General features: G+C 53.1%; 2 protein-coding genes across 12 annotated transcripts in view; both read right to left on the reverse strand.

The window, feature by feature from the left end:
* Positions 1 to 2,324: 2,324 nt before the first annotated feature.
* PABPN1L (PABPN1 like, cytoplasmic) lies at positions 2,325 to 14,745 on the reverse strand. Its single transcript, XM_074969216.1, is given in 9 exon segments — positions 2,325 to 2,364; positions 4,475 to 4,620; positions 5,363 to 5,450; positions 7,460 to 7,566; positions 8,252 to 8,319; positions 9,719 to 9,827; positions 13,355 to 13,532; positions 14,611 to 14,681; positions 14,683 to 14,745. Coding segments are annotated over 9 exon segments (870 nt in total).
* Positions 14,746 to 17,447: 2,702 nt separating this feature from the next.
* The window catches only part of CBFA2T3 (CBFA2/RUNX1 partner transcriptional co-repressor 3), a 109,950-nt gene continuing 99,802 nt past the window's right edge, over positions 17,448 to 27,595 (reverse strand). For 4 of the 11 annotated variants that reach the window (XM_074968929.1, XM_074968937.1, XM_074968935.1 and 1 more), the window contains 2 exons: positions 26,013 to 26,242; positions 17,448 to 25,534 (listed from right to left, as the gene is read on the reverse strand). In XM_074968929.1, the coding sequence (XP_074825030.1) occupies positions 25,202 to 25,534; positions 26,013 to 26,242 (563 nt within the window). In that variant the 3' untranslated portion in view covers positions 17,448 to 25,201. Of the gene's footprint in view, positions 25,583 to 26,012; positions 26,243 to 27,595 lie in introns of all 11 variants that reach the window. The other 7 variants (XM_074968933.1, XM_074968936.1, XM_074968931.1 and 4 more) reach the window with 5 other exon arrangements.

Here is a 27,595-nt window from a genome sequence, read left to right on the forward strand (position 1 = left end):
TGCTCAGCTCAATCAATGCATTTCATCAGTAATAACTTAAGTGTCAAACACTTCACTCTCCCATTCTCCAGCTCCCCTCCCACCCAAACAAGTCACACCTGTACGTGACTATTTTGATAAACTTTTACACATAAAAAGGTGAGTTCAATCTTTCCACTTGCCAAGACCAGCACTCAGTGTTTCCTTTTCAACAACGGTCATTAAAAGGTCACTGCCAGGTACTTTAGACCCAAAAAATAGGTTTTGTAAAAAAGAGTTTAGGGTTTACAAGATCTACCAACAGAAATGACTTTTTTTTAACCCAATGGGAAAGGTTTGGATTGCCCCTTTAAAATTTGCGACCCAAACTTTGTTGCTTCACTTTCTGGTTCTCCTGAACCAGCCCAGTCTCTCTATGCTCCATTCTAGATAAAGTGCAAATAGTAAACACGTGAGAGGAGTTAGATTTTTGAAATTCAATGATCCAAGGTGTTAACAGGGAGGAAAATCTGTTTCTAAAATAGGTTTCTTATCCTGACAGCGTCCCTTCAACTGTCCAGAAAGCTGCTTTAAGGGTTAGTAATTGCATCAGTTGTAGCTGGAGAAAAGGGGATCCTGACTAAAGGTCCTGACCGGTTAGTGCTGGAATTCTAATAAAATGTATTTAAATGTATAACTTTATACAGTAACATTGTTCACGGGGTTTTTTAACCATGCTTTCTTTAACCAAAAACATTTTCCTTTAAAAATAGGAGCAAGTTTAGCGCTCATGAAAGTGAGACGAATTGTAGTGGCTTGGACCGTACAATGCAGACAGGTGCTGTGTAGGAATTCCCACACAAAACTCCCTCCATGCACTTCCACCCTGACTGGCAACAACCCCTGCTATTTCAGCCTAGGCCTTCAAGCACTGACCTCCAAACTGTGGTCACTGGGAGAGGAAGAAATAGAGCCTAAGCTTAGACCCACAAAACTCACACTTGTCACTAGAGACTGGATTCAAACTCTGCCCATCAGAAGTGAAACAGTGAGTACTTGGACTTGCATCACAGCTACAGAACAAGATCGGGGGAGAGAAAGAGTTTGCAGGTAGTCAGGTCTTGTGTAACCCCAGCCATTAAAGAAAACACACTAATGTTTAAAGAGAACCCAGGTTAGGGATGCCTTTTCTTCCAGGAGATTTACAGGGCTGAATCCTGCTCTTAGGTACAGAAGAGTAGGAACACATTGAGAGAGCCAAAACACAGAGTTATGCTCACTCCTCTACCCAGGAGCAGAATCAGGACCACACACTTAGGGGGACAAAGTCCTAATGAGTTATTTTAATTCAACGGAAAAGGTTTGTATTTCCCCTGCAAAATTTATCTAAGACCCTAATGAGGTTTTTACAGTTAAGTTAAAAAAAAAATAAGGCCGGATCTGAATCTAAGTGGTGTCCCAGAATCTTACCCCCGCTCTTCTAGAGGGTAGAAGAGATCCCACTTTTCTTGGAGGGTCTTGAGGATCTGCCTGTACTAAAGAGATGTCAGCATCCATGATCCATAGGACAGGCTGAAGAAGCGAGTCACAGAGAACAAAGTGGAGGCATCTGTTTCTCTAGTCTGGCAGCAGGAGGGGTTTAGACCTTCTCACACGGTGGCAGCAGCGGGTGGAGCAGAGACATGCTCCTGACAGCTGTACTTCAAGCTGGTCCACAGCTGACTGTTTTGGAAACAGAACATCCTGCAGCTCACTTCTCCTAGAGGGATTGTTTTCCCATGCTCCCCTCTATCCCCATTGCTCCAACATAGCCCTGTTTGAATGCTCTGCACAGTCCTCCAGAAGCTCCCACCCACATCCCTGCTAGAGCAGTGTCTATAGCAAAAGTGCCAGAGCGCCAAATCTGACTTATATGGAGTCCTAAAATGCAGCCCTGTCCTCCAGTTTCTATAGGATGAGGACAAAGCTGATCTGGTGAACTCTGTTCCTATTCACTGTGAAGAGCGATCAATGTATGCCCGGAGATCAGTTCTTTCTAGCTTGGAGAATATTGGGTTCAACGAGAAGGATTTGACATTGTAACCAAACTCGGGGCAAGCCTCTGGCGCCTGGAAAGTACCAGCGTGGCTCTGGCATTGAGTGGGGTGGGCACCCAGCTGTGCTAGGGGTAGCCTGGCTCCATTCTCCCTCATAACAGCTCACCCCGTTAACTGCACAACATGCAAGTGCACCGTTCCATCCAGGCAAAAATATTAAAATCGTCCACACTTCTCTTTGCTCGGGTAGGTTCTCTTTAAACCCCTCTCCCATCCCCCACTTTTAAATCCAGCCCTGTTGGAGTCTCCAGCGTCATCCCATCCTTCGGCCTAGTAGGGAGAGTACCACGGCGATAACCTGCCACGACCCCTAGACAAGAACAAAAGCAGTATCAGAAAGCACAGGCCGGCTCAGGCAACGGTCTTAGGTCAGCGATTTAGTCAGTTACCGAATCAAAACTGTGTCTGCTCTTCAGCGTGGGAGAGACCTGCCGTTCGAGATGGCCCGGCTGCCCTAGGCCTCACACAGACGAACGAGCAGCATTCCTGGTCCTCAATATAGCCCAGAGAGCTCTTGTCTCCTTGCTCCCAAGCTGCGTCAACTCACAGTGTTATAGCCTGGTCCGCCCGGTGATGGCACCACATGAGACTGGCTCGGTCGATTGCTGGTTTCTCATCAGCGGGGCACATGGGCCTTGATAGGCTCACCATCCATTTTCGAGGCAGCGGCGAGTGGCTCTGAAGGGAGCCCCCGTGCACTCCTGGGCTGGAAGGATGCTGGAGTGAGCGGAATGTACTAAAACTTCAAGCCGCAGGGCACAGGCCTGCCCACAGAACCATTATCTAGCACCCTGTGTCTTCAAAATGCTGTGCAAGCATTTCGTTAGCACAACCCCACCAGGAGACTGAGGCACAGACGGGGAGGTGACCTGCCAGGTCAGTGGCAGAGCTGGGAGTAGAACCCGGGAGTAGCCAATTCCTAGGGCTGCGCTCAACTAAATCACGCTGCCTGCTTTCACTGACAGCATGGCAGGGCCAAGAGGAATTCCCTACGCCACGGGAATAAACCCGACTATCCACAGTGAGGCTATAAAGCCGAGCAAGCCATATCTAGCAATGGGAGCACTTTCATGCTGGAGAATCAGTCCCAGCGCTCATCTCAGTGTGCCTTGAAGCCAGCCATTCTTGGGTCACCGAGGTGGAAGGACATCCACAGGTACTGCACGCCCTGGGCAGCCATCTCCCACAAGAGTCACTGCTCATTTCTGTCCCTTTCAATTGCAGGAGAGCTGCAGCCCGCAGGCCCTGCCAGGGTGCCCATGTTCACATCTGTGTGCGGCTCCAGGCCTCCCGCTTGCTATGTGGACACATGGGTGATGTTAACAGCATGTGACTGCCCGTGGGACCAGGAGAGGAATATGCTTCTAGTGCAGGCTTCTCTCTGAAGTAACATCCTCAAGCCCTTAGGAGAAGATTCCTGCAGGAACGCGCCCCTGCCCTCCCCCCCCCAACCCCATCTCTCACCCCATGGGGAACACTACTCTGGTTTTACTGGGGGGAGCCAGAAGTATCAAGGCTTGTGTTGATTAACCCCCTGCTCCGCTTGCCCTTAGCAAGTCCTGTCTGTATTCTTGCACTCTGTCCCTTGCATACCCCTGCCTCCTCTTCTAAATGGGACAGCTTACATGGACTGACAATTGGAGCGACTTCGAAATCAGAGTGGAAACTCACCCTGAACCAAGGAAAGGGATTACTGCAGAACAAACACGGGCAGCAGCCAGCCATTAAAACAAAGAGCTCATTGCAATAGAGAGGCAACGTGGGCTAAGGGAGTAAGCATGGTGCTGCAGGCTGATTCAATGGCCTTGGTTCTGCTAGACCTTTCTCTCCCAAGTTTTCCCACTGAGCAAGGGGAGCACTTGCATAGCTGGCAGTTACCTAGGCCTCATTTTCACGCCTACATCACCTAGTTCTGTTCCAAGCAGGGCCAGGCAGGCCGCCTGGAGACTGAAGTGCCCGCAGCCAGCCTACGGTAGCACTCACACTGTTCATGGCACTGCAGGTAGCCATGGAGGAAAGCTCAGAGAAGAGTCTAGTGCAGATACAGGGAGTGTGCAGCTTTGGGGCAGGTGTCGCCACCTGGGTTTCCTCCTTTTGGAAAACAGGGATAAATACTCCCACCTTCTATCCCCCACTCCCTGGCAGGTGTAGGGACTCTGCTGGTGTTTGTCCCAGGCCTTAGTCATGGAAAGGGCTAGGTGAGTGCTTTGTGATATTCCCAGCCTCCCAGAGCTTCTGGAGTGCTGACCACCCAGCAGCTGGTCTGATAGGGACAGCCTATGCTTGAGACACCTAGTGATTTTGCTAGCACAGCGACAGGCCTGGAGACATCCCACACCAAACCCCTGCCGGGCAGGAGAGCACATGGGATTCTCCATTCTACTGCCGACCTCCTGTCAGCAGGGAACGTCACCGCTCACCTGTACACTCTCCCTCGGGGTCTTGATCTCAGCACTCCATAGACGTTTGCCCTTTGAGACAGGCCCCCCCTGCTTGGAAAACGGCCCCTGGAGCCCCCACGGTCAGTTGTGCTGATACCTGGCATGTTGGTCCTCTTGGGCAGGACCTGAGACAAGTCAAAGATCAAGGAGTGGCTAGGACCCTCCCTGCCCCAACACTTAGAATCATAGAATATCAGGGTTGGAAGGGACCTCAGGAGGTCATCTAGTCCAACCCCCTGCTCAAAGCAGGACCAATCCCCAACTAAATCATCCCAGCCAGGGCTTTGTCTTCCCTCGCAAACTCCCTGTCACTTCCCTCGCAAACTGCGCGTCTCCCACTCGAATCAGAGACAGCGTATCCCGGGGTCTTGGTGAACCAATAGCAGCAGCTTCCCAGGCTGGTATGGCAGGGAGCAGGGTTTGAAGGTGGCCATGAGTGCTACATTTCCCAGGCCCTCCGTGGCACTGAATGGCCCTCCCAGAGTGGAGCTGGCCCCTCGTCCCCAGAGAGCAAGGCCTATCACCAGATGGGGCAGCGTCTCCAAGGAGGGAGGCAAGAGGCAAAACCAATGAAACGCACAGCAAAGAAGCTGGAACCAGGCAGGAGCAGCTCAGACCCTGACTCAGGCCTGCATCCTGGGAGACCTGGAGGCATAGACTCAGCACTGGGAGGCCTCCTTTTCAGCGCCCAGAGTCACCCGAACCAAGTACAAACAGCTGTAGCCCAATGATATATCCCTTGCCCAGTCTGTGGTCCGGGTGCAGACCCCCGGGAAGCAAAGTGCATTTGGCAGGAAGGCGAATCCCTCCCTAGGTTCGTGGCACTAGTCACTCCTGCCTCGCACCTGTTGGACCCGGTGTCTTTACCTTGATGACCCGGCCTCTGAACATGCTCTCGTCCAGCTCCACCGCTGCCTTCACAGAGCTCTTGTCTTCAAACTCAATGTATGCATACCTGGAAAGGGAAAGGAAGACAGTGTCCCCTTTGCACTGCAGCATCTGCTTGGGGAAGTCACAACACAGTAGCCCCCGCAGGTGGCCAGGTAACATCACAGTCTGCTGCTCAACATGGGGAGTCTGTCCTGCCACTCTAAAGGCTTTTCCTTCAGATAACTGACTAGGCACCTCTCCAGACAGCACTGAGAGAATGGAGGGTAGCAGACCACACGAGACCCTGCTGCACCATGGCTGTCACAGTAGCCATACCTATCGCCATTGGTTCAAATTATTCAGGAGGTGCAATCAACCATTAAACAATGTTTACAGCACGACGGTTGCCAGCGTGCTTTCCCTGGGCTGGGATCTCTCTCACCACCTGGTAAGCCATGCTCTAGACAATCCGCCTAGGCAGCATACAGCCCCCTGCACCAATCTGAAACCAAGCTCGCACCTTGCATTTAAGTGCAGCTCTCACTAAACAGATGCTATTGAGTCCAGATTGCAACGGGGACTGGGCCTGCAGCAGAAGTTTATAACATTGTTAGAGCTAGGAAAAGCACCTGGAGCTAAGCTTCCCAGGGAATTTTGAATCAAGGAAAATTCTCCAGCTTCAATGACCAAGGAAATCATGCTATAGCTCTGAATCCCTGGCAGTCTTAGGCTCTGATACTGCAATTGATGGCACTTGGCTGGACTGCTGGGCCTGCACAGAGCCCCACTGAAGTCAGTGGGGATCTGCATGGGCAGTGAATTCCACCCACACGTTTCCAGTGCAGGACTAGGGCCTTCACTTGCAGCCTATCCAGGGCAGAGACCAACTTTATGGGTGTCCCATAGCACCGAGCACGTTGCCAGCACGTTCAGAATAAATCTGGACTCTCTAGAACGCAGGGAGACAGCAGGCTCATGACTCTGCTATGCAAGAGGAGAGAAGCAGCAGCCAAGTTAGTTATAGAAATAAAAATATACACCTCTGTGTTAATGTAGAGGGGGGTGTTTACATGTAGGTGGCTAACAGTTATTCTGCTGACAGTGCTGGAGTATGTATGAAGAACTAGCTGGAGAGGCTGTCAGAAAAGCTCATCTCCCCTCCTGAGGGTAGTGGGCTATGGATTGAGACAAGTGAGTGCATTAAGCCATTATGTGGCCTGGAATATGATGGATCTTATGCAATGTCCCATTTAACTACTTTGTTCCTCATTGGAGCGTACTCATGAAATCACACAGACCCGCATCCTTGTACAGAATATGCACAATCGCACCCATCGTGACCTTGCTTACGCTAAATCTGAACAGGTGTATGTGACAGAATAGACACGTGCTTCATTTTGCGCAATATATATATATATATATTTAAACAGTCACTTAAAAATACCCAGCCTCCCCGGGTTATATATGTAGGACACATGACATTTCGTGCAGTGCTGCTGCCAAGCCAACAGAGGAAGCACGTGTTAAGAGCCCAATTGCCAGAGCCGTGCTGACACCATTCATTACATCAGCGAAGTATCGAAAGTTCAGACACGTTCTCCGCAGCGCCTTTCATCCCAGCTTGTGCCAGATGGAACAAGCGCATCAGCAGAGACAGAAACGACATTGACAAGTTTCCAGACAGGGTTTCAAACATCCGTAAGAGGAAGGAGTAAAGCACTGGGCTTCGGACGTAACCTCCAAAGCCAGACGTGCCAGGTCTGCAGAAGAGCTCTCTGCACCCAGGGTGGGCAGCAATAGCGGAAGAGGACAATGAAACAAACCTGAAAACCTAACCCAAAGCAAAGCTGGTCCTACAGCTGGTTTCCCTGCAGATGCTGGAAGTCAGAGAGAGCCAAGGTTCCTGCAGGGATTTGATGATCCCAGCTAAAGACAGGAGAAGAAATAGGAGTGGCCCCCTTCCTAGTTAATGGGGCTCAGGGAAAGGAATTTCTAGAGCAAAGATATGAGGATCATGCGTTGTGTTCTCAGAACATATTCCCCATCCCACCCCGAACTGCCACAATCCAAGGGTCCCTAGAGCACAGCACTGACCCTTTGGGATGTCCGGAGAATTTATCACAGAGGATGGTCACTCGGTTGATCTGCCCACAGCTATTGAAATGGGACTCCAGCTCTTCTGCTGTTCCACCATAGTCCACCTGCAAAGACATCCCCATTCCATTCAGATGCCACCAAGGGCACATGCCCATGCCCTGCCAGCCAGCCCCAGAACCCTTCCTGTGAAAGTTTGCGCCAATCAAGAAGTGAAGCGGCTTGGGCTGCATTCATCAGCTTTGGCCTTGTCTTCCCCAAGGATTCTCAGCAAGATGCTCGCTGGCACAGGGGTGACGCTGGCTCACAAGGCCTCGTGTAGACCCCTAGCACCGCAGCAGCTCCTGAGCCTTGTGCTGGCCGCTCACTGCACCGGGGTGACGCTCAGCCAGAAAGAATCAGACATTCCACCTGGAAACCTGAAGCGAAGCCATGACCATCCGATCAGGGAACAGGAACAATATCGTGTGGCCTAGCTAGTCCAAACAAAGCCACTTGTGTTTTTGAATATCCACAAGTGAGCCCCAGAACCAGCGTTAATGGTGGAAATTATCAAGCAGATAAGTTTGAAATAAGTTCAAGCCAGCGGCTCCCACCCTTTCCCCTCATCGGAGGGGATGCGCAGCACGTCTGGTAACGAGTCATTCATCCCACTGTGCTCCTAGGGGAGGGCAGGGACAGACAGTCTTATGACACATCCCACCCCCAGCCCATTAGCTCTACTGAGCTTTCTGCCCTGGGAACATCACCGAAGAGGGGGGCTTATCGTGGTTTTCGACCTCTCCCACTTACATTGCCCACGTAGATGGATCTCTGATCAGCCTCGATTTTCTCCTCTGTGGTCCTAGGAACGGGAATACCTGCAGAGGCAAGGGTTCCTTTGACGGTGCTGTTCAGAGAGCGAGCGACAGGGGGGCAGTGGGGTTTCTGGCCAAGTGAGGTCGATGCTGATGGGAGGGCAACCCTGACAGCCCTAGAGACTGAATTACTAGCCCCTCAGCCCTTCGGAGCAAGAGGTCTCCTCAAAGATGAAAGACAAGGTGTCTGTTTATTCTCAGGACACGCTTCCTCCACGCATCACCCCCTGCCATTTCTGTCCTGAGCACCCCCAATCCTCAAATCTGCCAACGTGCCTCAGGCCCGATCCAAAGCCCACCTCCCCCTGTTCCACTCCAGGGCCTCTCTAGTCATGGCAAACCATGCAGTGGGTGTTACGGGCAAACTAGGCGGAGGCCACTGAACTCATTTCACATGTGACAGCCGTATCTGAACCACGATCTCCAGAGGTGAGAGCTGAGTGTGTTGATGCCCTGCTAGGCCCAAGTCTTTGTTGAGGGAACCAGCCCTGCAGCCCTCTGTGTTTATTCTCTTCCTCATTTGGGGTCTGTCCCCCTTTGGGAAGGGGGAACATTACCCCAAACATGCCACATTGTGTCCTTAGATCATGTCATCACCAGAGAGGCGTTAAGACCCCCCACAGAGGGTGGAAGGTACAGGGGGGCAAGGGGTATTTTACAAGGACCTGCCATACAGGCTCAGACCTGTAACCCATCTAGCCTGCCTCTTGGAGTGGCCTGAGCTTTGGAGAGAGGCGCTAGACCCCGACCCCCTCACCCCCCACTGAAACAGCCAGCCCTGGGGGAAGGATCTCCCTAGCCCCAGGAGCTGGTTCGTGCCCCTAGAGCTGACTTGGCATAGCAGGAACAGCCAGATGATAGAACTTCGACTCTGGAAAGCTCCAGGTGCTTGTGCCAAGCCAGCAGCTCTGGCACCAACAGCACCTTCAAAGAACTCTGCACTCACGCCCTAAGCCTCAACACCCCAGGGACGAAAGCTGTATCCATCACTGACTGAGGTTAAGTGACTTGTCCAAGGCCAGGCTCAGGGCAGAATCAGTTGGGAACTGGGGACAGAACCCATGAGCCCTCACTCTGAAGCCCATGCTCAGTGTCCTAAGCTATGCGTAGGGGTCCTCCATCCACTCTCACACAGCCGAGACCCCCCATTCTCCTACTGCCTCCCTGCCAATTATGCCTTCGGAGGCAGACTAGGCCGGGGAGACTGACACTGTCACTGTCCTCCCCCGCCCCGTGGCTAATGGGGATGTGGCACTGGCTGTCCCTTGAGGTCTCAAACACGGCAGCATTTCGCCCTGTGGTAGGAAATCCTGTCCCATGTGCCTCCCAGGTGTAGCTAAACCCTCAGCTTAACACCTCCCCTTGGGAGCCAACCCCGCCCTGGGGAGCTGCAGCGCCGTACCTGCCTGCGATCTCAGGATGAGGTGGTTCTTGGCCTCAGCCTGCAGCTCCTTGAGCCGCTCATCCTCCTCCTCCATCTCACGGACTTTGGCCTTGATGGCTTCCAGTTCCTGAGCACCAAACCCAAGAGGCCGAGCACATGAGAACCCAGTGCAAAGAGGGACAGCTCTGCAAGAGGAGACCCAGGGGCAAGTCCCGTTTCCTCCCACTTGGCATCTGTCTTGTCTGCTCAGCATCAGCTCTACAGGGCAGGGCCTGTCTCATGGGGGGGGGGGGGGGATGTCTTTGCAGTGCCTGGCATGATGTGGTCTCAAGGGCGACCACGACACACACACACACCACCCCTTCAAGATGGAGGCCAGAGATGGCATCTCCCAGAGCCAGGCTTCATCCTGGGATCTCTGAGCAACGTACAAAGCTCCATTAATGAAACCAGGGCAGAACTATCCCCACTTTGCAGGTGGGGAAGTGGAGCTACAGAGCAGGGAGCAGCCCTGGGGATGTCCTAACCACTAGGCAACCCTGCTCCTCTGCCAGTAATCACTGGAAGCTCTGGCAACACAGTCCCCCGCAGCCTGTCTCCATCACCGCCCGGCTCACTCCATCTGCCTGGGCCACTGTCACGGCAGATCAGGGGTGGGAAGGTCAGGTCAGCTGGGGAAGGATGGCAGGTGCATGTCAGAAATAAAGGGCCAACTCCTACCCCCTGAGATGGGCAGCTCCTGTGGGAATCCCCTCAGGCTCGCACTCCCGCAAGATGCTATGGGCAGGCGGGGCCCAGCAGGAGGCCAGTTCCACCTCCTGCTGCTGCCTCCTTCCTTGCCCCATGAACCCTGGCTGCTGGCCTGAGACAAGGGCGGCTGCTGGGAGCAGCTGCTGTCTCCCAGCTCTGCTTCCTCTTGGGTTTATTGAATCGCCTCCAAATGTCTGGATACTTTCCCCATCAGGGGGTAATCTCTGGGGGGTGCCCTTCACCCCCTGCCCCTCCCTGCTCACCGGGAGGGCTTGAGCCAGTGCTCTGCTCACCCGCATTCAGCTCCACCAGCCCCGGCAATGCACACAGCGGGGATGCCCTGCACTGCAGGAGCTGCAGCTTTGCTATTCCTGGCTCATCCTGACTCGGACTCCTGAGTCCCCTACAGGGGAGAGGGTAAGACACTGCAGCTAGGCCTGGCTAAGGTGCCTATCATGGGTGGCCGAATGCAGCCAGGCACCAGCAGCCAGTGTGGTTGGTTTGGGGGGGTCTCACCCTCCACCCCAGCGCATTAGGCCAGTGACTGATGCTCAGAGGAGCTGGGGCTGCATAACCCTCGGGTGAAAGGCTGGAGACGTTTGTCCTGGATTTAGCCATCCTCCCCCTCTAGACACTGGGCCCCAATTGTGGTCAAAGATGTGTAGTTGCCACCGGTCCAGGTCTGCCCGCTTAAGGTGCCACCTTTCCCAACGTGGGGACCCTCCCATGGGGGAAAAGGGGGGATGTGCAGCCACCTGAATCCTGCATACCTCTCCCCCACCAAGGAATGCTGCCAGGGGAATTGCACCCAAAGCTTGGGACTGGGGCCGGTAGAGCAGACGTTCCGAGGTGTGGGTTTAAAGGGATCTTACTGCAGGGGGGAGGGAGATAAAGGACTGGCTTTTACCTGTAAAATGGGCTCATTTGCACAGTTGCTTTTAATAGGGCAGGGGCACGGCTTATTTTTACCCAGGGTTCGGAAAGGTCGTGACATTTGGGCCCAGTGAACCCCCAAGAGAAGCAGCCTCCGAGCCTGGATTCTGCAGCAGCGTTACGGTTTATCAGAACCGTACCGGACGTGGTCATACCAAGCCCTCCGATAAAGGCTGCAGCCCGAGCGCATTGGGCTCACTCACCTCCCATTGCAATGCACTCACTCCGGGGTTGGGGAGGGGCTTGGTGAGGTTGTTAATTAAAAAGGAGACATTTCAGCTCCATATTTAAGCTTTGGAAAAACAAATCTAAGATCAAGAGAATTGTTTCTCCCCCAGTTCCAGCGCCAAGTAGCATTTGCTTGGAAGTAAACCCTTTCCTGCAGCATTGGTGAATATTTGTAGGGAGCATCGGGGCATTGTGGGAGAAAACACGGGACAGCGGGGGAGAACAGCACTGGGATAGCACGGGAGACCTGGAAATGTAAGACTGGCTACAAAGAGAAATAAGAGAGATCAGTTTAATTGCACTAGCCAAGCCAAGTACCCAGCACTAATGGTGCAAGTTACACAGCCTGGAGGGTGAACACGACGTTATCAGCTTTGCCGCTCAGGGGCCAGGACATTTAAATCATATTTTACTATTAACTTTAAGACATTTCTGTGCGTTTGAGTCTCTTTCCCAGGGTTTTTTATGTCCGTCCCCCCCCCCGAAGTCTGGTCACTGGCTCACAGCCTCCCAGGTGTTTTGGAGCGGCCCTCCCCGCAGCCAGCCAGCACTCTAACCAGTCTCACATTTGTTGAGTGACGTCATCTGGGGTTCGATATTTATCCAGAGTAGGAACAAACCTGGTTTATTGCTGGCCTGACAGTAGCACCCAGTGGCACCAGGTGCTGCCCATCAGCCCCATCCTAAAGAGCTTATGTTCTCGGGTCCGTCTTCACTGCGGAGTTAGCCTGGGCTCTTAGCCGGGGGCTGCCCCCTCCCTCCCGTCCACACACAACACTCTCTCACCCCAGTGCAGTGGTGCTTTCCTCCGGGGCTAGCTGGACAGGCTGGGCAATAGGCTAGAGCTCGGGTGCTGCTTTCACTTGACCGGGTAGGCCATGTACCTTGCAGTGAGGACACAGGCTAGATGCTGCCGAGCCGATGTCCTCCAATGCCCTCCCGCAGTTCTCCACTCTTGAGCCCAGAGGATGACAAGTTCCCTCCCAGTTCACTGGGAACGAAGCAGAGCGGCTCAGCAGCACAAGGGGATGTGCCCCCAGACGTCTTAGCGACGCCCCCCGAAGAGCCCAGCATCCACAAGGCTGCAGTAACTCAGGTAGGGCTTTGCAGTCTGGCTGCTCACGCCTAGCCAGGCTAACCCGAACGCTGATCACCCGAGCGAGCTCTGCAGTGAGGACACAGACAAAGGGTAGGTCTGCACCGCAAGCGACAATTCAAAACCGGGTGTATTTGTAACTCGGGTTAAAACATCAGCGAAGACCCGGCAACTCTTCTCAACTGGGGTTAGCTGCGCTGTCCCACAAACTTCAGCTGGAGCAGCTTATCCGAGTTCAAGCAGAGTTGTTGGGTCTTCCCTGCGATTAGCTACTGTGGTTAGCTAACCTCAGTTAAACACACCCTTTTTTGCAGCAGCAGTGACAAGTGACTTGCCCAAGGTCCCAAGGCAGGCCAGTGCCACAGCCAGGACCAGAAGCCAGGTGTCCTAAGTCCTCCCTTGTCCAGTGTCCCAGTCACCAGCCCATGCTTTTGTAAAGCATCAAGGGGATGAAATTAGTGCCACAAAATCACATTCAGCCAACCAATGAATCACACTGCTCCCGAGCCTCGAGGGAAAGGTGTAGCAGAACCCCACCCTGCATCACCACTGTAAAGCAGGGGGAGGGGGGGTTCCCCTCTTGCCCCATGGCAGGTCCCTGGAAAGACATCAGTGGTTGCGGCTCAGTGCTCTAGACACGTACTCACCGGGTCCAGCACACCCAGCTCCTCTGCGCTGTCCCCCTCCAGCGGGCTCAGCTCTGAGTCTTCGTCCGCGGCCTTCTGCCGAGCTGCCATCTCAGCCATGTCCCAGGAGGAATCCACCCTGGCCAGGGACGGTGGTGGGTCCTGCCACCAGGCCCCAGAGGGGTCCAGAAAGAGGGGGCTTTATGGGAACCGTGACAAAAACAAAGAGAGGTTTCAAATGACATTTGAGCAGCTAGAGACGCTGGGTTCCGCTGAGATGCTGAAGCACTTCCCATGTTTTCACCCACGCTCCCCCCCAGACATATTCACAAAGCCCCCTTGTTATCCTCCCTCAAATCCCTACTCTGCCACGGGCCCGACACAAAACTTGGCCCTGGTGTGCCAAAAGCACGGCCCCTCGTGCTGATCAGCACGGTCATTGTTTCCTTGCGCTCCCCCTTTGGTCTGTCTGGCTCCCTCTGTTAAGTCTCTGCTCTTATATTGAGCTTGTCAGCTCTTTGTCCAGCCCCTGGCACACTGGGGTCCTGGTCTATGACCCAGGCGGGGTCTTAGGTACGATGGGAACACAAATCGTCAATACGACTAATAATCTTGCAGCTTCATCGGGAGTCTTGCCACTCTTGGTGTTTTGCCTAAAGCCCCAGCTCCTGGAGTCATGAGGGTTACAGGAAAACTGCAGCTTACATTTTTTTAAAGTAAGTCTCCGGCCCCCTGGCTGCTGAGAAAAGCAGGGCAATGGGAGCTGGGGAGAGCCAGAAGGCAAATAAAGAGAACCCAACACGGATTATTTTTTAAAATCTCATGAGCATCTCATGACACCCACTCCTGAGTTCTGAGCGCTTGGGACTAGATATGCTGCAGCACCTTGCACGTACAACAGCTCTGAACAGGATAGGAGCTATGTATTTTCCAGGCCAGGCCAGTAGCAGCCATCTCTGTGCCCCTAAGCAAAGGCAGGGCAGCCTTGGCTTTTTGGAAGGCTTTAGACTCACCAATTGGGGCAAACTGTCCCCCACCCATCCCAGTGCCCCCTAAAGCCACAGGTTTGGCGCCGTCACTGAAGCGTGCCTGGGGCAACCATAGCCCTTTGCATTGCCAGAGCACAGGCCTGAGGTTATAACTAGGCAAGTGGATGCTTTCACCAGTGCCCAGGCCAAACCAGTCCAATGTCACCAGCACTGGAGGAACAGAAAGCAACAGGCAGATCTGGGGGACACCCCATTCCTGCAGCAGGGGGACCCTGCTCCACCCTTTACCTTGCTTGGAAGCCAAACATTTTGAGTGCTCCCCTTCTCACAAACAAACAAACAAATCAACCCCCTGTAGGGAACCTGGAGACCAGGAGGAAGCTGCACCTGGGGCAGCCCCTGCCAGCTCTCCATTTGATACATCAGCAGCCAATCACAGGCAGCGGTGACCCACCCAGGGGCGGAGGGGTCCCAGCCCAGCTGGTGTGAGCACCAGAGCTCACATGTTCATAGGTTCCCTCTGCTGGGGGAGCTAGTTTGGCAGTACAGCTCCTTGGGTAGCAGCTTCTGTGCTTCAGAGCAGCAGGTTGGGGGTTCTAGACCCCTGGTGACTAGCTAGCTGATCACACAAGTGTCCTCCTCTGCCTTATTATTGGGGGTCACCTTACAGCTCCCATTCCCCTCTGGTTTCAGCGTAGCAGCCGTGTTAGTCTGTATCCGCAAAAAGAACAGGAGGACTTGTGGCACCTTAGAGACGAACACATTTATTTGAGCATGAGCTTTTGTGAGCTACAGCTACGTGCATCCGATGAAGTGAGCTGTAGCTCGTGAAAGCTCATGCTCAAATAAATTTGTTCGTCTCTAGGGTGCCACAAGTCCTCCTGTTCTTTTTGCATTCCCCTCTGAGCTGCTTGCAGGTCATGTCACTGCTACTTCCCGCCCTGTAAGGGTGCACTGATGCCTCTCTGCCCAGGGTTTTTTGGGGATGGGAGGCTTAGGTGGTGGAGGGAACTAAATCAATACTAGCATTCTACCTCTCCCCAGGAGCCTGCCTTTGAATCCAGACTGGCTCGCACCAAGATGTGTATGGCCCCCGAGACTGCAACGGGGATCCCTGCCAGCTGGAGTGGCCGTGCATTGGCAGAGCTGTGTGTATGTGTCTGGGATGCTCTTTATTTGGGCCCCAATCCAGGGAAGGAGGTGTCAACTTCAAGCATCTGAGCAGCCCCATTGGGCTTAACGGGATTACTCACCTGGTGCTTTAGTGCACAGCTGGAGCAGGGCCTTGGCCTCTGCTGTCTCAGCCCCGCAGCCAATACTGCTCTGGTAAGAAGCCTTTCAGCCCAGCATTTCCAAGCCAGTCACCAGGGCATCCGCCCCCATGTTTGACACCAGTGCACGGCTCTGGGCCCTGCACAGAACATTGCTGGCCCTGAAATGAAGCTCACCTCCAGTAGTTTTCGTACTCAGACATTTAGTGTCCGTGGCATTGCGAAGCTCCCCTCTACTGTCAACACTGGGGAGAGGGGGGCAGGAGAGCAATGGGGGGCTGCAGGTCAGGACTGAGATGCATTGAGTGAGGCTGCTGCGGTTCACCCCAGAGGTGGCTGCAACTCCATGGTGGAGGAACCAGCCTGCTATACACAGGGCTTATTCACCTGAAGCCAAAATAATGAGGACTGTGGGTCCCAGCAGTGGCAAGCCCCCTGGCGGGGGGCAGAGCAGTACAAAGTGTCCGTCCGCCCTGCTCCGGAGTGAGTAGTGCTGGTTGAGCTGGGGGCATTGGCCTGGTTGCCTGGGGACGGGGACGGGGGGCGAGTGCACTGGTTCACCACATCCCTACCACCCTCACAATCGGCTCAGCCCTTTCTCAGGAGAACCAACACGGCCTGGCCTGGCCTGGCCTGTCTAGGGGTGAACCCCTCTCCCCTGAAATGGGCCCACTTCCTGCTCCCATTCCCCTTCCCCAACTGCACTCCTCCTCCGTTTGCTGGTGCCAGCCCTCCAGCTGGTGGCTCTTGTTTCCTTTCCTCCCCGGCCTGGAGCAGCGGCCCCCTGCTCCTTGTTTCCAGATGTTTTTATCTGCTGCAGCAGCTGACAACAAGGAGATCCAGAGGTGGTGCCAGCAACATCTGACTGTTGGGCTCTCTGGGGACCCACCAGCAGGTGCCCCAGGGGGCACAGTTTGAGGATGGGGCTTACATGGGAGTTTGTCCCGTATGTGCAAAGCATGGGAATGCACGCTTGGCGGGGGTAGGGGCTGCATTGCAATATGCCTGCTGTTAGCTAGGGATGGCGCAAATCTAGACCCCTTTGGGATTTCAGTGGGGGGTTCACACATCGAGGCCAGGAGCTGCCCCCGCGGTTTGGTTGCTGGGCCTGGAAAGGGTCTCCTCTATGCCTGGTTTGGGCATGACCAAAGTCTTGTGCGTGGGTCACTGTTTCAAATGCTGGATGACTTGGGAGAGGTCAGAGCTGGCGGGTCTGGAGCCAGACTCCAGTGCACATAACCAGAGCCCCGCCTGACCCAACCCCGGACACCCACAAGAGCTCGTCCTCAGCCCAGCTCTGGTGCCACGGGCCTTGCCCCAGCCTTGTTTCATCTGCAAAGAGCAAAGCTGAATGCCGGTTAAGTTAAAAGGGTGGAACTTTATTAAACCCTGTGCACTGCTCTGCCCATGCGGCTGAATTGCTTCCCCTGTTCTGCTGGTGTCCCCTCAAAACCAGAGAGTCCCTCCAGGGAACGTTGGCCCTCCGACCCCGGTCCCACTGATCAGGATACAGTCCTCACCGCTATGAACAGGGGAAGTGGCCGAGCCATTCCGAATCAAGGTTTTCAAAAGCAACAAGTGATTTTGGGGACCCATCTTGAAACATCTTAAAGGGTCTTGATTACCAGTGGGTGGGGGATCATCGCTGCTTGAAAACCAGGCCTCTTAAAAGGATCTCACGTTGGGCACCAGAATCATTGGTCACTTGAAAATTGTGGCCTTCATGCTGGGTACAGCCAAGATACACTGATAGAACCCAGCTCCCCCCCTCGGCCTCCTGGTTTGGCACATCGCTGGGGGAGGAGGGCCGGGGCAGAACAGAACACAAACCACAGCAGCAGATACCCCTGGGTGATATTAAATTGTCTTTATTCCACGGATACAGAGTTAAGAACAGACATAACCTGAATCATAATGTTTACATCTTTCACAGGTCAAACATACAGTACACTTAGAGAAAGCAGGGAACCGCGCGGGGAGGGGGCAGCATGCCAAAAAACCTCCTATCATGTCATGTCTCTGGAATGGCCACGGAAACCCACAAACAGCAGGGAACGGGGTGGGAGGGGGGTGTGCGTGATTTCTGTTTTTTCCCCTCTTTAAACTCTTTTTCCATGCACGCCCATCAGTCTATACAAGCGATGCCTCCTCCACCCCCCTTTAATTTAAGTATTGCACAGTTTTACGAGTCAATCGCCTCCCAGCCCCCTCACACGGGCCTGGCAGCAGCAGGTTATTGGTTTCTGACAGGGCATGTCAGCGGCTTTCGAGACTTTCAGCAGAGTCACTTCAGAGATGGGGGAGCAGGAGCAGAACTGAGGGTGGGTCACATTCATTCGTGGGGCTCAGCAAAGTTACACGTAGGCTGGGCTGAGCAGCTTGGGCTCTCCTGAATCGCAGGCAGTTGGCTGGCTGGGTCACACCCGAGCCAGGGACAAGGGAATGTGCAAGGAAGGGGGAAATTCTGGGAGCACCTGGTGGGTTTTTTGTTTGTTTGTTTTTGGTAAGGAATCAGAGCAAATTCTCCTGGATGGCTGCTGCAGAGCCGCCTTTCAGAGGCTCAGACGCCAGATCTGGATGGGATCCCAGAATCTGCCGCTCTGAAAAGGCTTAGCAGAAAGTCTGAGAACCTGGGTTTGCTCTGTATTTATTTTCCCTGGGCTGTGTTTACGTCTGTTTTTTTGACACCCCAAGCAGGGGTGTCCTGCTGCTGTTCTCCAAAGCAATTGACAAGCCAAGAGATGGGCTTGTTACAAGAAACAAAAACAGCCTCCGGCTCCCCCAGATTTGCCTTACATAAAACCACCAGCGCACAGAGATGGGAAGAAGGGTCGCTCCTACCAGGGGGCAGGGATTGCAGCCCAGGAAACTCCTTCTCCTCCCATTCATTTCTGTAACTAGCGTACACATGAATTAAACTGAGCCCGGCTGAAATACCCACCCACCTCAGGCAAGCACCCCACCCTAAACACAAAGGCCACAAAATTGGGTGGGGATGTCCATAAAGAAAAAAGAGGATCGTAAGAAAGAGAAAGAGAAGACCGGAGTACAATGTGTGTGTGTGTGTCTGTGTACACGTACAAGGAGTGTATGGTGAGTTCAAATGGGGGAATGGCCAGGAGCAAGACAGCTGCCCCAGCAGCACTGGCTCTGGTTTGCTCCTACAGAATTGATCGCACCCATGTAATTTCTGCCTGTGTTTGCTGGTAAGCGTGTGACGGGAAGGGTGTTTCTGGCAGTCTCAGGGAGACTGACTCCCCTGTGCTGGAACTGACTCGAAGTAGCCTAGGTGTGGGCTGGGGGTATCCAAGCCATTAGACCCAACCAATTGGCATGTAAGAACCGTTGGTGCAGATCGCAGGTGCACCCTGAGAAGTGCTCCCAACACCTGCCTCCCCGGGGAGACGCACACTTGGTGCTTCCCTGTTCACCCAGCCGTGCCCGTCCCATGCTCCCCTGTCCCGGGAGGCGGGAGCTAGCGCAGCCTGACTCCTGCCGGGAAGATTGTGCCTGGGAAGAACCTTGCTGCCGGGACATCAGAGACAAGCAAGAGGGATTGGTAGGGGGCTGGCAGGGTTGATGGAGGAGGAGAGATGAGAAGAGCTGAGCAATGAGGAAGGATGGAGGGATATGATTCGAGTCCTACTCCACATCTATTTGATAGGGGGTAAAGCACCAAGAGAGAAATCACGGCGGCTGCAAGAAGAGAGTGTAACGAGCAGCAATGGGATGCTATTAAGAAAGGGAGAATACAGACTATCCGGAAAACCTGGCAGTGAGACGTGGCAGACCAGGGAACAAAAATCCCTCACTTGGTTATTTAAAACAGGACTAAGCAAAGCCCCAGTAAATGCACCATGTGGAAGAGTCTTGTCCGGACCCCGGCGTGATCTGAACAGATCCTAAGGGAGTTCTTCCAGCTCTAACGTCTAGGATCACCAATGAACCCTGGCCAGCCAATCCAATGGCTGCGTCCAGCACTCGCGTGCTGGAGCCGTGCTGGCATGAGGTCCCTGGGGTGCGGCTCTGCCCAGCTGGAGCAGGGCAGGTGGGAGATGCTTTGGTTTCAGCTTGGATTTCAATTTGGAGACTTGAGGGATGGGCCCAAGTTAAAGAGCCCTCCATGGAAATGGGTCTGCAGTGAGTCACGCTTAAAGCCAAACAAAATCCCCATCTCACCATCCCTGTGTCAATAAACTGCTCGGCCCCTCGGGCACATGCTCTAAACTCTCTGATCCTATGTGCAGCGCAGGGCTGGGGCTCCAGCACCAAGAAAGAACCTGGCATCCTCAGGAGTGACCTGCAAAACACGCCCGCTTCCCTCTGCCCCATGGAAACAGGAAGGTGACCTGAACGAATGCACTGCCATACCGTGCCGAGACACACATTTATTGCAAATCATGAGCCAATCCTGCAGAGAGCCACATGCCCAATGACGTCAATGGGATTGGAGGACACAAGGTGCCACCCGAGATGGCACCTTTTGGGCTGTCCCGGATCCCAGATGCCTTTGTGCTGAGCTGCCCGGCGTTGTTCTGACCCCACCCCCTCTTTAGCCACAGAACCATCCATCACCCCTGCCTGGGGTTGGGCGCATCCCGTTTCTCTCCTCACTGCTCCATGGCTGCTGGAAGGAAAGCGGCAGGCGCCCTACCCCTCACACTCCTGCTGCTGCCCCCAGGCAGAGCTGCCATGTGGGAAGGGTCACCCCGGTTAAATATCTCCTGGCACGGGCTGCGGGAGGGGCAAAACATTGACCCTTCCTTTTCTGATCATCTCCAGGAACTTCACAAAAAGATGCCCAAAGAGCCACCATCCAGGAGAGAGAAATATCCCAATTTCCACTCCACCCGTCCCCCCAGTGATATGCATGGGGACAGCTTCTGGGCCCAGGAGCGTCAGCATTCCCTGGATTTTTGGCCTAGGTTAAGTTCCTTTTCCTACACAATCTAGGCCGCACTGTAACACTAGGATCCCTGCAATGAGGCAGGGTGGATATGCCGTGGAGTGGCCCAAATTCTGCTCTTAGTGACATCCCTGCAGACTCCATGGAGACAAAGCACTTGCAGGTAAGTCCCTGAGAGCAGAATCTGGCCCACTGCACACACACTACACAATCTAACCATGCTGCTTTGCCCCAGTGATTTAAAACCTGCTGACATGGCCGTGGCTGAGGTTGCTGTTAATTCTCCCAGCTGTTGTATATTCCACTGGGAATAATATTCCCAGGCAATGGGAGGCAGAGGAGAGAATCAGGGATTAGCAGGACACAGGAGGATGAGGTGACCCTGCAAAGCCCACACATAAGAAAGCTCTGACTGAGGAGGTTTAGCAAGAGCATCTCACAATGAAAGAGCCTGGAACTGCATGCATCCTCGAGCCCTACCCAGGGGAGTCAGCGAGCGGTTTTCTTTGTGTCACCCTCTTGCCCACGAGAGTTACCGCCTGGGAAGCTGCATGCTCCCATTGGTTTTTTGGCCACTGAAATACTCTATTTTAAAGCTTTCCGGTTTGGACTTCTGCAAGAGGCTCCCCTCACGATCACCTCTCCCCTCCCAGAGCTTTTGGTTTGAAGGCAAGCTTACTGAGTTCTTTTACAATGGGGTTATTTCCGTTCTATACAATTGTCATCTGTGGTTTTTAAGCAAGTTGGAGGTAGAGAGGCAGGGTCCAGATGCTGAGCAGATGTGAGACGGATGGGACAGAGAGGTGGCCAAAATTCAAGCACAAGAGGAGGTTTAGAAAAATAACAAACACTAAGAATGGCAGGACGAACCCTGCAGGTAATTACATCTGAAAACTCTTATATATTACCTCTTTTCATGAAATATAAGAAAAATAGACAATATACATATATCACTTGATAAATAAACACAACAATTGTTCTTAGGGCGAGTGTTGCATGTCAGAAAACCAGGGTCAGAACCTAACGCTGGATGAATGAGGCTGCGGAAGGAAACAAACAGAAGCTACGAATTCTCAGGTTTGGCCCATTAAAAGGTCTTTGGCCGGATTCACTGCAAGCTACCATCAAATGGTTGGTAAACAAACCCCCAGCAATAGCTCCAGCCCAGCTAATGAGGAAAGCCACCGACTGCTTTGCAGCACATGGCTCCTGCAGAGGGACCGATCTCTGCACAGCTTCCTCTCGGGCTTCAAGACTCAGTACAGGTCTTTCCTAGGGAGACCCTCTGTAATGCAGAGAGATCGGGTCACTGGCATTGCTGCTGGGACTGGCCTGCATCAAACAGCAAATCAGTTCCAGGGGAGGAAGTTCTACGCTCACAGATATTTACAGGCTGCTTTGTCCCTTACTGTGTCTCTCCTCCCATCCCTCACTGAGGGTGTGACCTTCCTCTGGAGAGCTGCAATTGGGACTTTGGAGGAACTGTCTCTTGGGGGTGGGCGGCTCATGGGTTGGTATTTTCCAGGAGAAGATTCTTACTAGCCAGGAATTCAGGCCTGCTTTAGAAAGACCACTTGCCTGGGGTTGGGGGAAGGTAAGGAAAGTCTTCCACAATTCCCCAGGGATGTAAGAGCTGCATTGCAGGCCAGGGCAGAGAGCTAAAGCAAAAAGTCTAGTGCATTTTTAACTGCCCTTCCACCCCAGTCCCTGCTTCCAACAGCATTCCAACAGTGTCCATATTGTCATGTGAGGACACGTTACCGTATAGGCCTGGCGGGGGAGAGGAGGGCTACAGAATGGGGGTGCTTCTGGCACTTGTTGGCTACTGGACGGGTTGAAATGCTGCCGGGTTCGCTGAGTTCAGAACTGGCAGGTGTTCAAAGCCTGAAAACTTTGGATGTAAGAACTGTGACTTCATCCTGCTCAAAGCCAATAGCAAAACTCTGGCTGGCTTCAATAGGATGGGATCCACGCCTGGTTCTTAAGATTTGATACCCTGATTGTGGCAGAGAGCTGAGACGAGGGAGGGGACAGCAGGGTGCAAGGACTGCAGCGTTGCACTAACAACTTTCCTCAATCCCCACTTCCTGCCTGGGTCTGTCTTGCTTTGAAATCATAGAATCATAGGACAAGCCGGCACCAGCTGCGGAGAACCACGCGGCACCGTCTACAGCCATCCCTCCGAGGCACTGAAAGTACACGTCAAACACAGCCCTCCGCACTCTTCTCCAGGACAACCTGTCCCAGAGCCAAGACGACATGACCGAACGGCATCAGAGCCACATCCACTGAGAGAAACAGCCACGAGCCCAAACCTGCTCCATGGGAACACGCCGCACATCTGAGGAGAGACACAACATGGTCTTTACAACTTCAGAGCAACCAGGAGGGAGCTTGAGTGGAGTGCTAAATGAACAGGGAGGACTCACATTGGATGCGATGCAGCTAACGGATCCAGGGCTCACAACTAGAAAAGAAAGGGCAAAGCAGACCCAACCGCAGTGGGACTGAACAATGCCGCCTAGCCCTGCATGTATCCATTGTGCTAAACAAAGGACTCCTTGTTGTTCCAAAACCCAAATCGATGTTCTAAAGAATCACACAGTGCTTCTGAAAACAGTAGAAACAAGGGAGAGGTTCAGGGGTGCGTCGTGAGGGAGAGGAAAACATCCAAACATAGCCACCTTAGGGTTCTGAGTCAATCGCCCTCAGCCAAACCTCCCTTTGCAATGACTACTGACTGGGAACTTTTTATTTGAAATCCCTACTTTTTTAAAAACACACGTGATGGATTTTGCAACTCCAGAAAACAAATGCTCCTAATGAGCATGTGGATTTTGCTTTTTTTTTAAAACCTATTTCCTAAACTTTACATACTTCAGTGGTTTATCTTAATTTTTTTATTTGGCAAACGTCTCTTCTTTTATTATTATCATTATTATTATTTTTGGACCTCTTCCAATACTATATACATTCACATTAACATACAATATTTGCCCTGACCATGGCTGGGCAGTCTCTAGCTTTCTCCCTTTCTGCAGTCGTGTCACTTTCCATATTGCACTCCCGTCCTCTGTGCGTTATACACGATGCAAGAAATGCAAAATAATCTACATTGTCTTTTTTTCCTTCTCTAAGAACAAGTGTTTGTTTGTTTCCTTTCTTTCCTACTAGTAACTGTTGCAAAATCATATGAGGGGGTGCGGGGTGGGAAAAGAAAAAGAGAAAACGAAATAAAATGACCCAATGACAATGTTCATCACAGGACTGGAGAAAACATCTGGAGAACAAGTAGACACAAAAGCAAGGGGGTCTATCTACAGGCAATCGAAAGAGTCTTTAGAAGGGGAAAAACAAAAGGTGTCTTTTTTTTTCCTGCGAAAGGTTGAAAGGCAGTCACAAGATACTGGAGCTAGAGAGGTGGGGTTATGGAGAGCAGAGAGAGGTAGTGGAGGAGTACAAGAAGCAGAAGGTACTGGTGCAATTGCTTTCTGCTCACACTCTGACAAGCAGTGGAGAATCAACGACAGATTGTCACAGTTCTGTTTGAAATGATGCTCTCTCTGGAACAGGACCAGGATCTGAAGGTTCTTGTTCATTAGCACGCTCTCCTAGGCAAATGAAACACGTTTATAATCCACAGAGGGAGGGAGCACACAACGTTGACTCCCCATCACACACACACACACACACGCACAAAAGTTGTGTATCTTTTTTTTTTGCTTTATTTTAATAAAATTCCTTAAATCCACAGATGCGCGTCCTTCCTCCTTCAAGGTATGCGTGGATGCTGAGAGTCCAGCGCAAGAACCCACTCCACCCCACCAAAGAACGCAAGGAGTCCAAGAGCGCCGGCTTGCCTTTGGCCAGTCGTCGTGGTTTGGTTGAAAGGGATAAGTGCTGCTCCTTGTTTCACAAAAAACAAACCAAAACCATCAACCGAAAAAGTAAAAATAACCAACAACAGAACCAAAAAAACTTTGGCAGTGGAAAAAAAGTTTGGATTTTTTTGTTTGTTTGTTTTTGGATTTCCTTTGGAGCAGAGGTGAGTCTGGTATGTTCTTGGCTAGCTAGCAAGGTAGTTTACAGGTAAGCTTCCTTTACTTGGTTTTACTTTGTTTTGTTTGTTTTTTGGATTTTTTTTTTTACTTAAAGCCAAAGAGTTTGATGTTTTTATTTTTTATTTTATTTTATTTTTTTTACAAAAAAAAAAAAAAAGAAAAACGAAAAAGAAGAGAAGAAGTTTCTTGCCTTCTAAAATCGAAATCCTTCATCATGCCGTCCCCCGGCCGCACCGGGAGGGAGATTTCACACACACGCGCACATCTCCAGGGGGATAGAGACTGGTGGGTTTCCTTTCCCCAAGTCAAGGTGCGTAGAGTTTGCGGACAAATTCCTCGTCCGAAAAGAAGAAAACAAACAAACCGACGACGACGATCATAACTCCCCAAATCATAGAAAACTGAAGCGAGAACAGAGAAGATTGGTATTTGCCTTAACTCCACTTAAAGCCCAGTTTGAGGATCCGTGAGGATTACATGTGAGAGATCGAGAGGTCATTTGGAGGTCACAGAAGAGTCAGGTAGCTGAGGAAGTTGCATTGAATGCAGTTAGTTTTTCTTTTGGAGAGAAGCAGTAGCAGCAGTGACGTTCTGTAGGTTTCTCTGTTTCTTTCCCCTCTGTTGGCCGGCCGGGGGGTCGGTTAGCGTGATGCTGTTTCCAGAGGAGCTGGGGTGGCCGGCGTGCCGGAGCGCGACGCAGCAGCCGAGCCGGTTTCGCTGGGGCTGGCGGCCATGGTGGCCACGCTGGTGATGGAGGTGCTGACGGCCCCCACGTCCGGTTGAGCTGAGCCCACCCCTAAGCCCACCCCGGAGGAAGGGGCTGCGCCGGCAGAGGTCTGGAGGCCCTGCAGAGTCTGCCCACAGACGTGGTGGTGCTTCTCCCAATCCTTGTGCTGGCAGAAGGAGCCGCAGTAGCGGGCCGTGTTGCACCCGCTGCAGGTCTCGCTGGCCTTGCGCCCGCAGTTCCAGCAGCTCTGTACGAGAGGGCGAAAGCAGAGACATCAGCGTCGGGGCGGTGCAGCCTGGAAGAGAGACCCAGCCCCGCTAGACACCCCCTGTGGGATGGAACCGTCCAAAGGATCCCGAGCACCCACTGAACACAAGAGACCTCGGTCTTAGGTCTTAGGTTCAGGCCCCCAAAGAGTACCATTTCCCTGGCCACTTTCAGGCAGTCTCTGGGCTGGTCACGCTAGTTAGATTTCACAGTATTGGATCTTTCTAAACCCTCAGTACCTGGGGTAAGGATGGGCCGAGCACGGCCTGGGAGCTGGGAAGCCCCCACAGTGCAGGGTGAATTGCCTGCTGATCTGGTTTAAAACCAGGCTCCTGAGCTCGAAATGCTTGAACTCAGGGGTTGTAACGGGGCGGCCCCCTCACAGCAAGCTTCCAGCCCCGGCTCGCACGCTGGGGGCGCACGCGGTGTCAACAGGCAAAGGGTTAAACTCTTACTACCCTAGCGAGCACGGCGCAGCGGGGCGAGCTCGCCTCTACCTCACTCGAGTCCTCCTGCTGATTGATCACAGTCAGCGCGTCCTCGGAAGCCTGGCGCTTGGCCTCCGCCAGGGCCCTCTCCATCTTGGCTCGCTCGGTAGTGATCAGCTCATGGGCTTTGCGCTCCGCATCCGACACTGCCTTCTGGAGCTCGGACATGGCCTGGCGCTTCACCTCGTTCACAGCTTCTTCTGAAAGGAAGAGCACAGATCATGTAGCGCAGCCACCGAGCCGACGGCCCGCAGGGGCAAGCCACGCAGCAGGAGACCAGATGGCAAGTCTGGGCAGCTGCTCCCTAGGGTTTTGTTGTCAAGATTGGGTGGCCTGACTTTCTGTAACACGCCCGTGCTCACCCTGCCACAGCTGGCAGCACAGACTGGCTCTTTGCACGTGTGCATACACACATGAACACGCGCACACGCATGTGCACACATGTGCACAGACATATGAACACACCCATGCACACACACTGTTTGAATGCATAAATGCTCATGCAAATGTGTGCCTAGCTCTCAGGTTGAAGAACCGGGGAAGTGCCAGACTGGCTCAGACCTATGGCCCAGCCAGCCCAGCATCCTGTCTCTAGCAGTGGGTAGCACCAGATGCTTCGGAGGAAGGTGCAAGAACCCCACCAGCGTGGACAGCTGTGGCAGAAGCAGCCCATAGGCGGAAGTTTCCTCCTGACCCTGGTAGCTAGGGGTTGGTTTCTACCCTGATGCACCCCTTCTAACTGCGGAGGGTCTTGTTATCCACACAACCATCTGTCAAGCACAGTGCACCCTATGGAGGAAAAGCACGCACAGTGAGGGTTTCAGAATGAAGCTTCTGGGAGGGCAGGGGCGTCTTAAAACACGGAGAGAACAAGGGGAGAACGCCTTGACCATGTTCTCTACGGCCTGTCTTTTACAGATTCGCCCAGCGCCGGTGCCAGGCGGAGCCGGGAGGATGGAACCGACAGCCCACTGAGCCATGTCCCATTGTGCCCAACAGCCAAGCACAAGCTTTTCTGAAAGCCTGGGCTGCCCAAAGAGAGCAGTTTGGGTCCCTGGCTCCAGCAGAGGGACGTGAGCTGGGTGTGGATTCCACGGCAGGAAATCCCAAGCATCCAGGCTCGGTTTTGGCAGAGAACCCCTCCATGGCGTTCAGATCCCCTCCTGCTCTCCCAGTGAGGGGTGATCCAAAGGGACAAACTAAACTTCAGGGAACCAGGGGGAGGAGTGGCCGCTGGGTCCGGCACCATCAGAAACTATGGGAGCTTGTTACCCCTTGTCCCAGCCTTCCAGCCCCTGGAGTGCTCTACACGTAAAGGTGCCCCAGAGAGATGGGGCGAGAAAACTGGCCTACAGTAGGCGCGATCCCATCCGTAAGCTCCTGAGGAGTTCGGTCTGAGTGTGAAAGTCCCTATGGGACTCATCCAAGGCCCAGGGAGCCAGTGGAAAGACTCCCATTGACTCCAATGGGCTTTGGATCAGGCCCCAGGGTCACTTAGCACCCCAGCCGCTGGTTCGGGGGAAAGGAAGGAGGCATAGGGATGACGTTTAGGT

Source organism: Natator depressus, chromosome 12 (genome assembly GCF_965152275.1).
Source record: "Natator depressus isolate rNatDep1 chromosome 12, rNatDep2.hap1, whole genome shotgun sequence".
Lineage (NCBI taxonomy): Eukaryota > Metazoa > Chordata > Testudines > Cheloniidae > Natator > Natator depressus.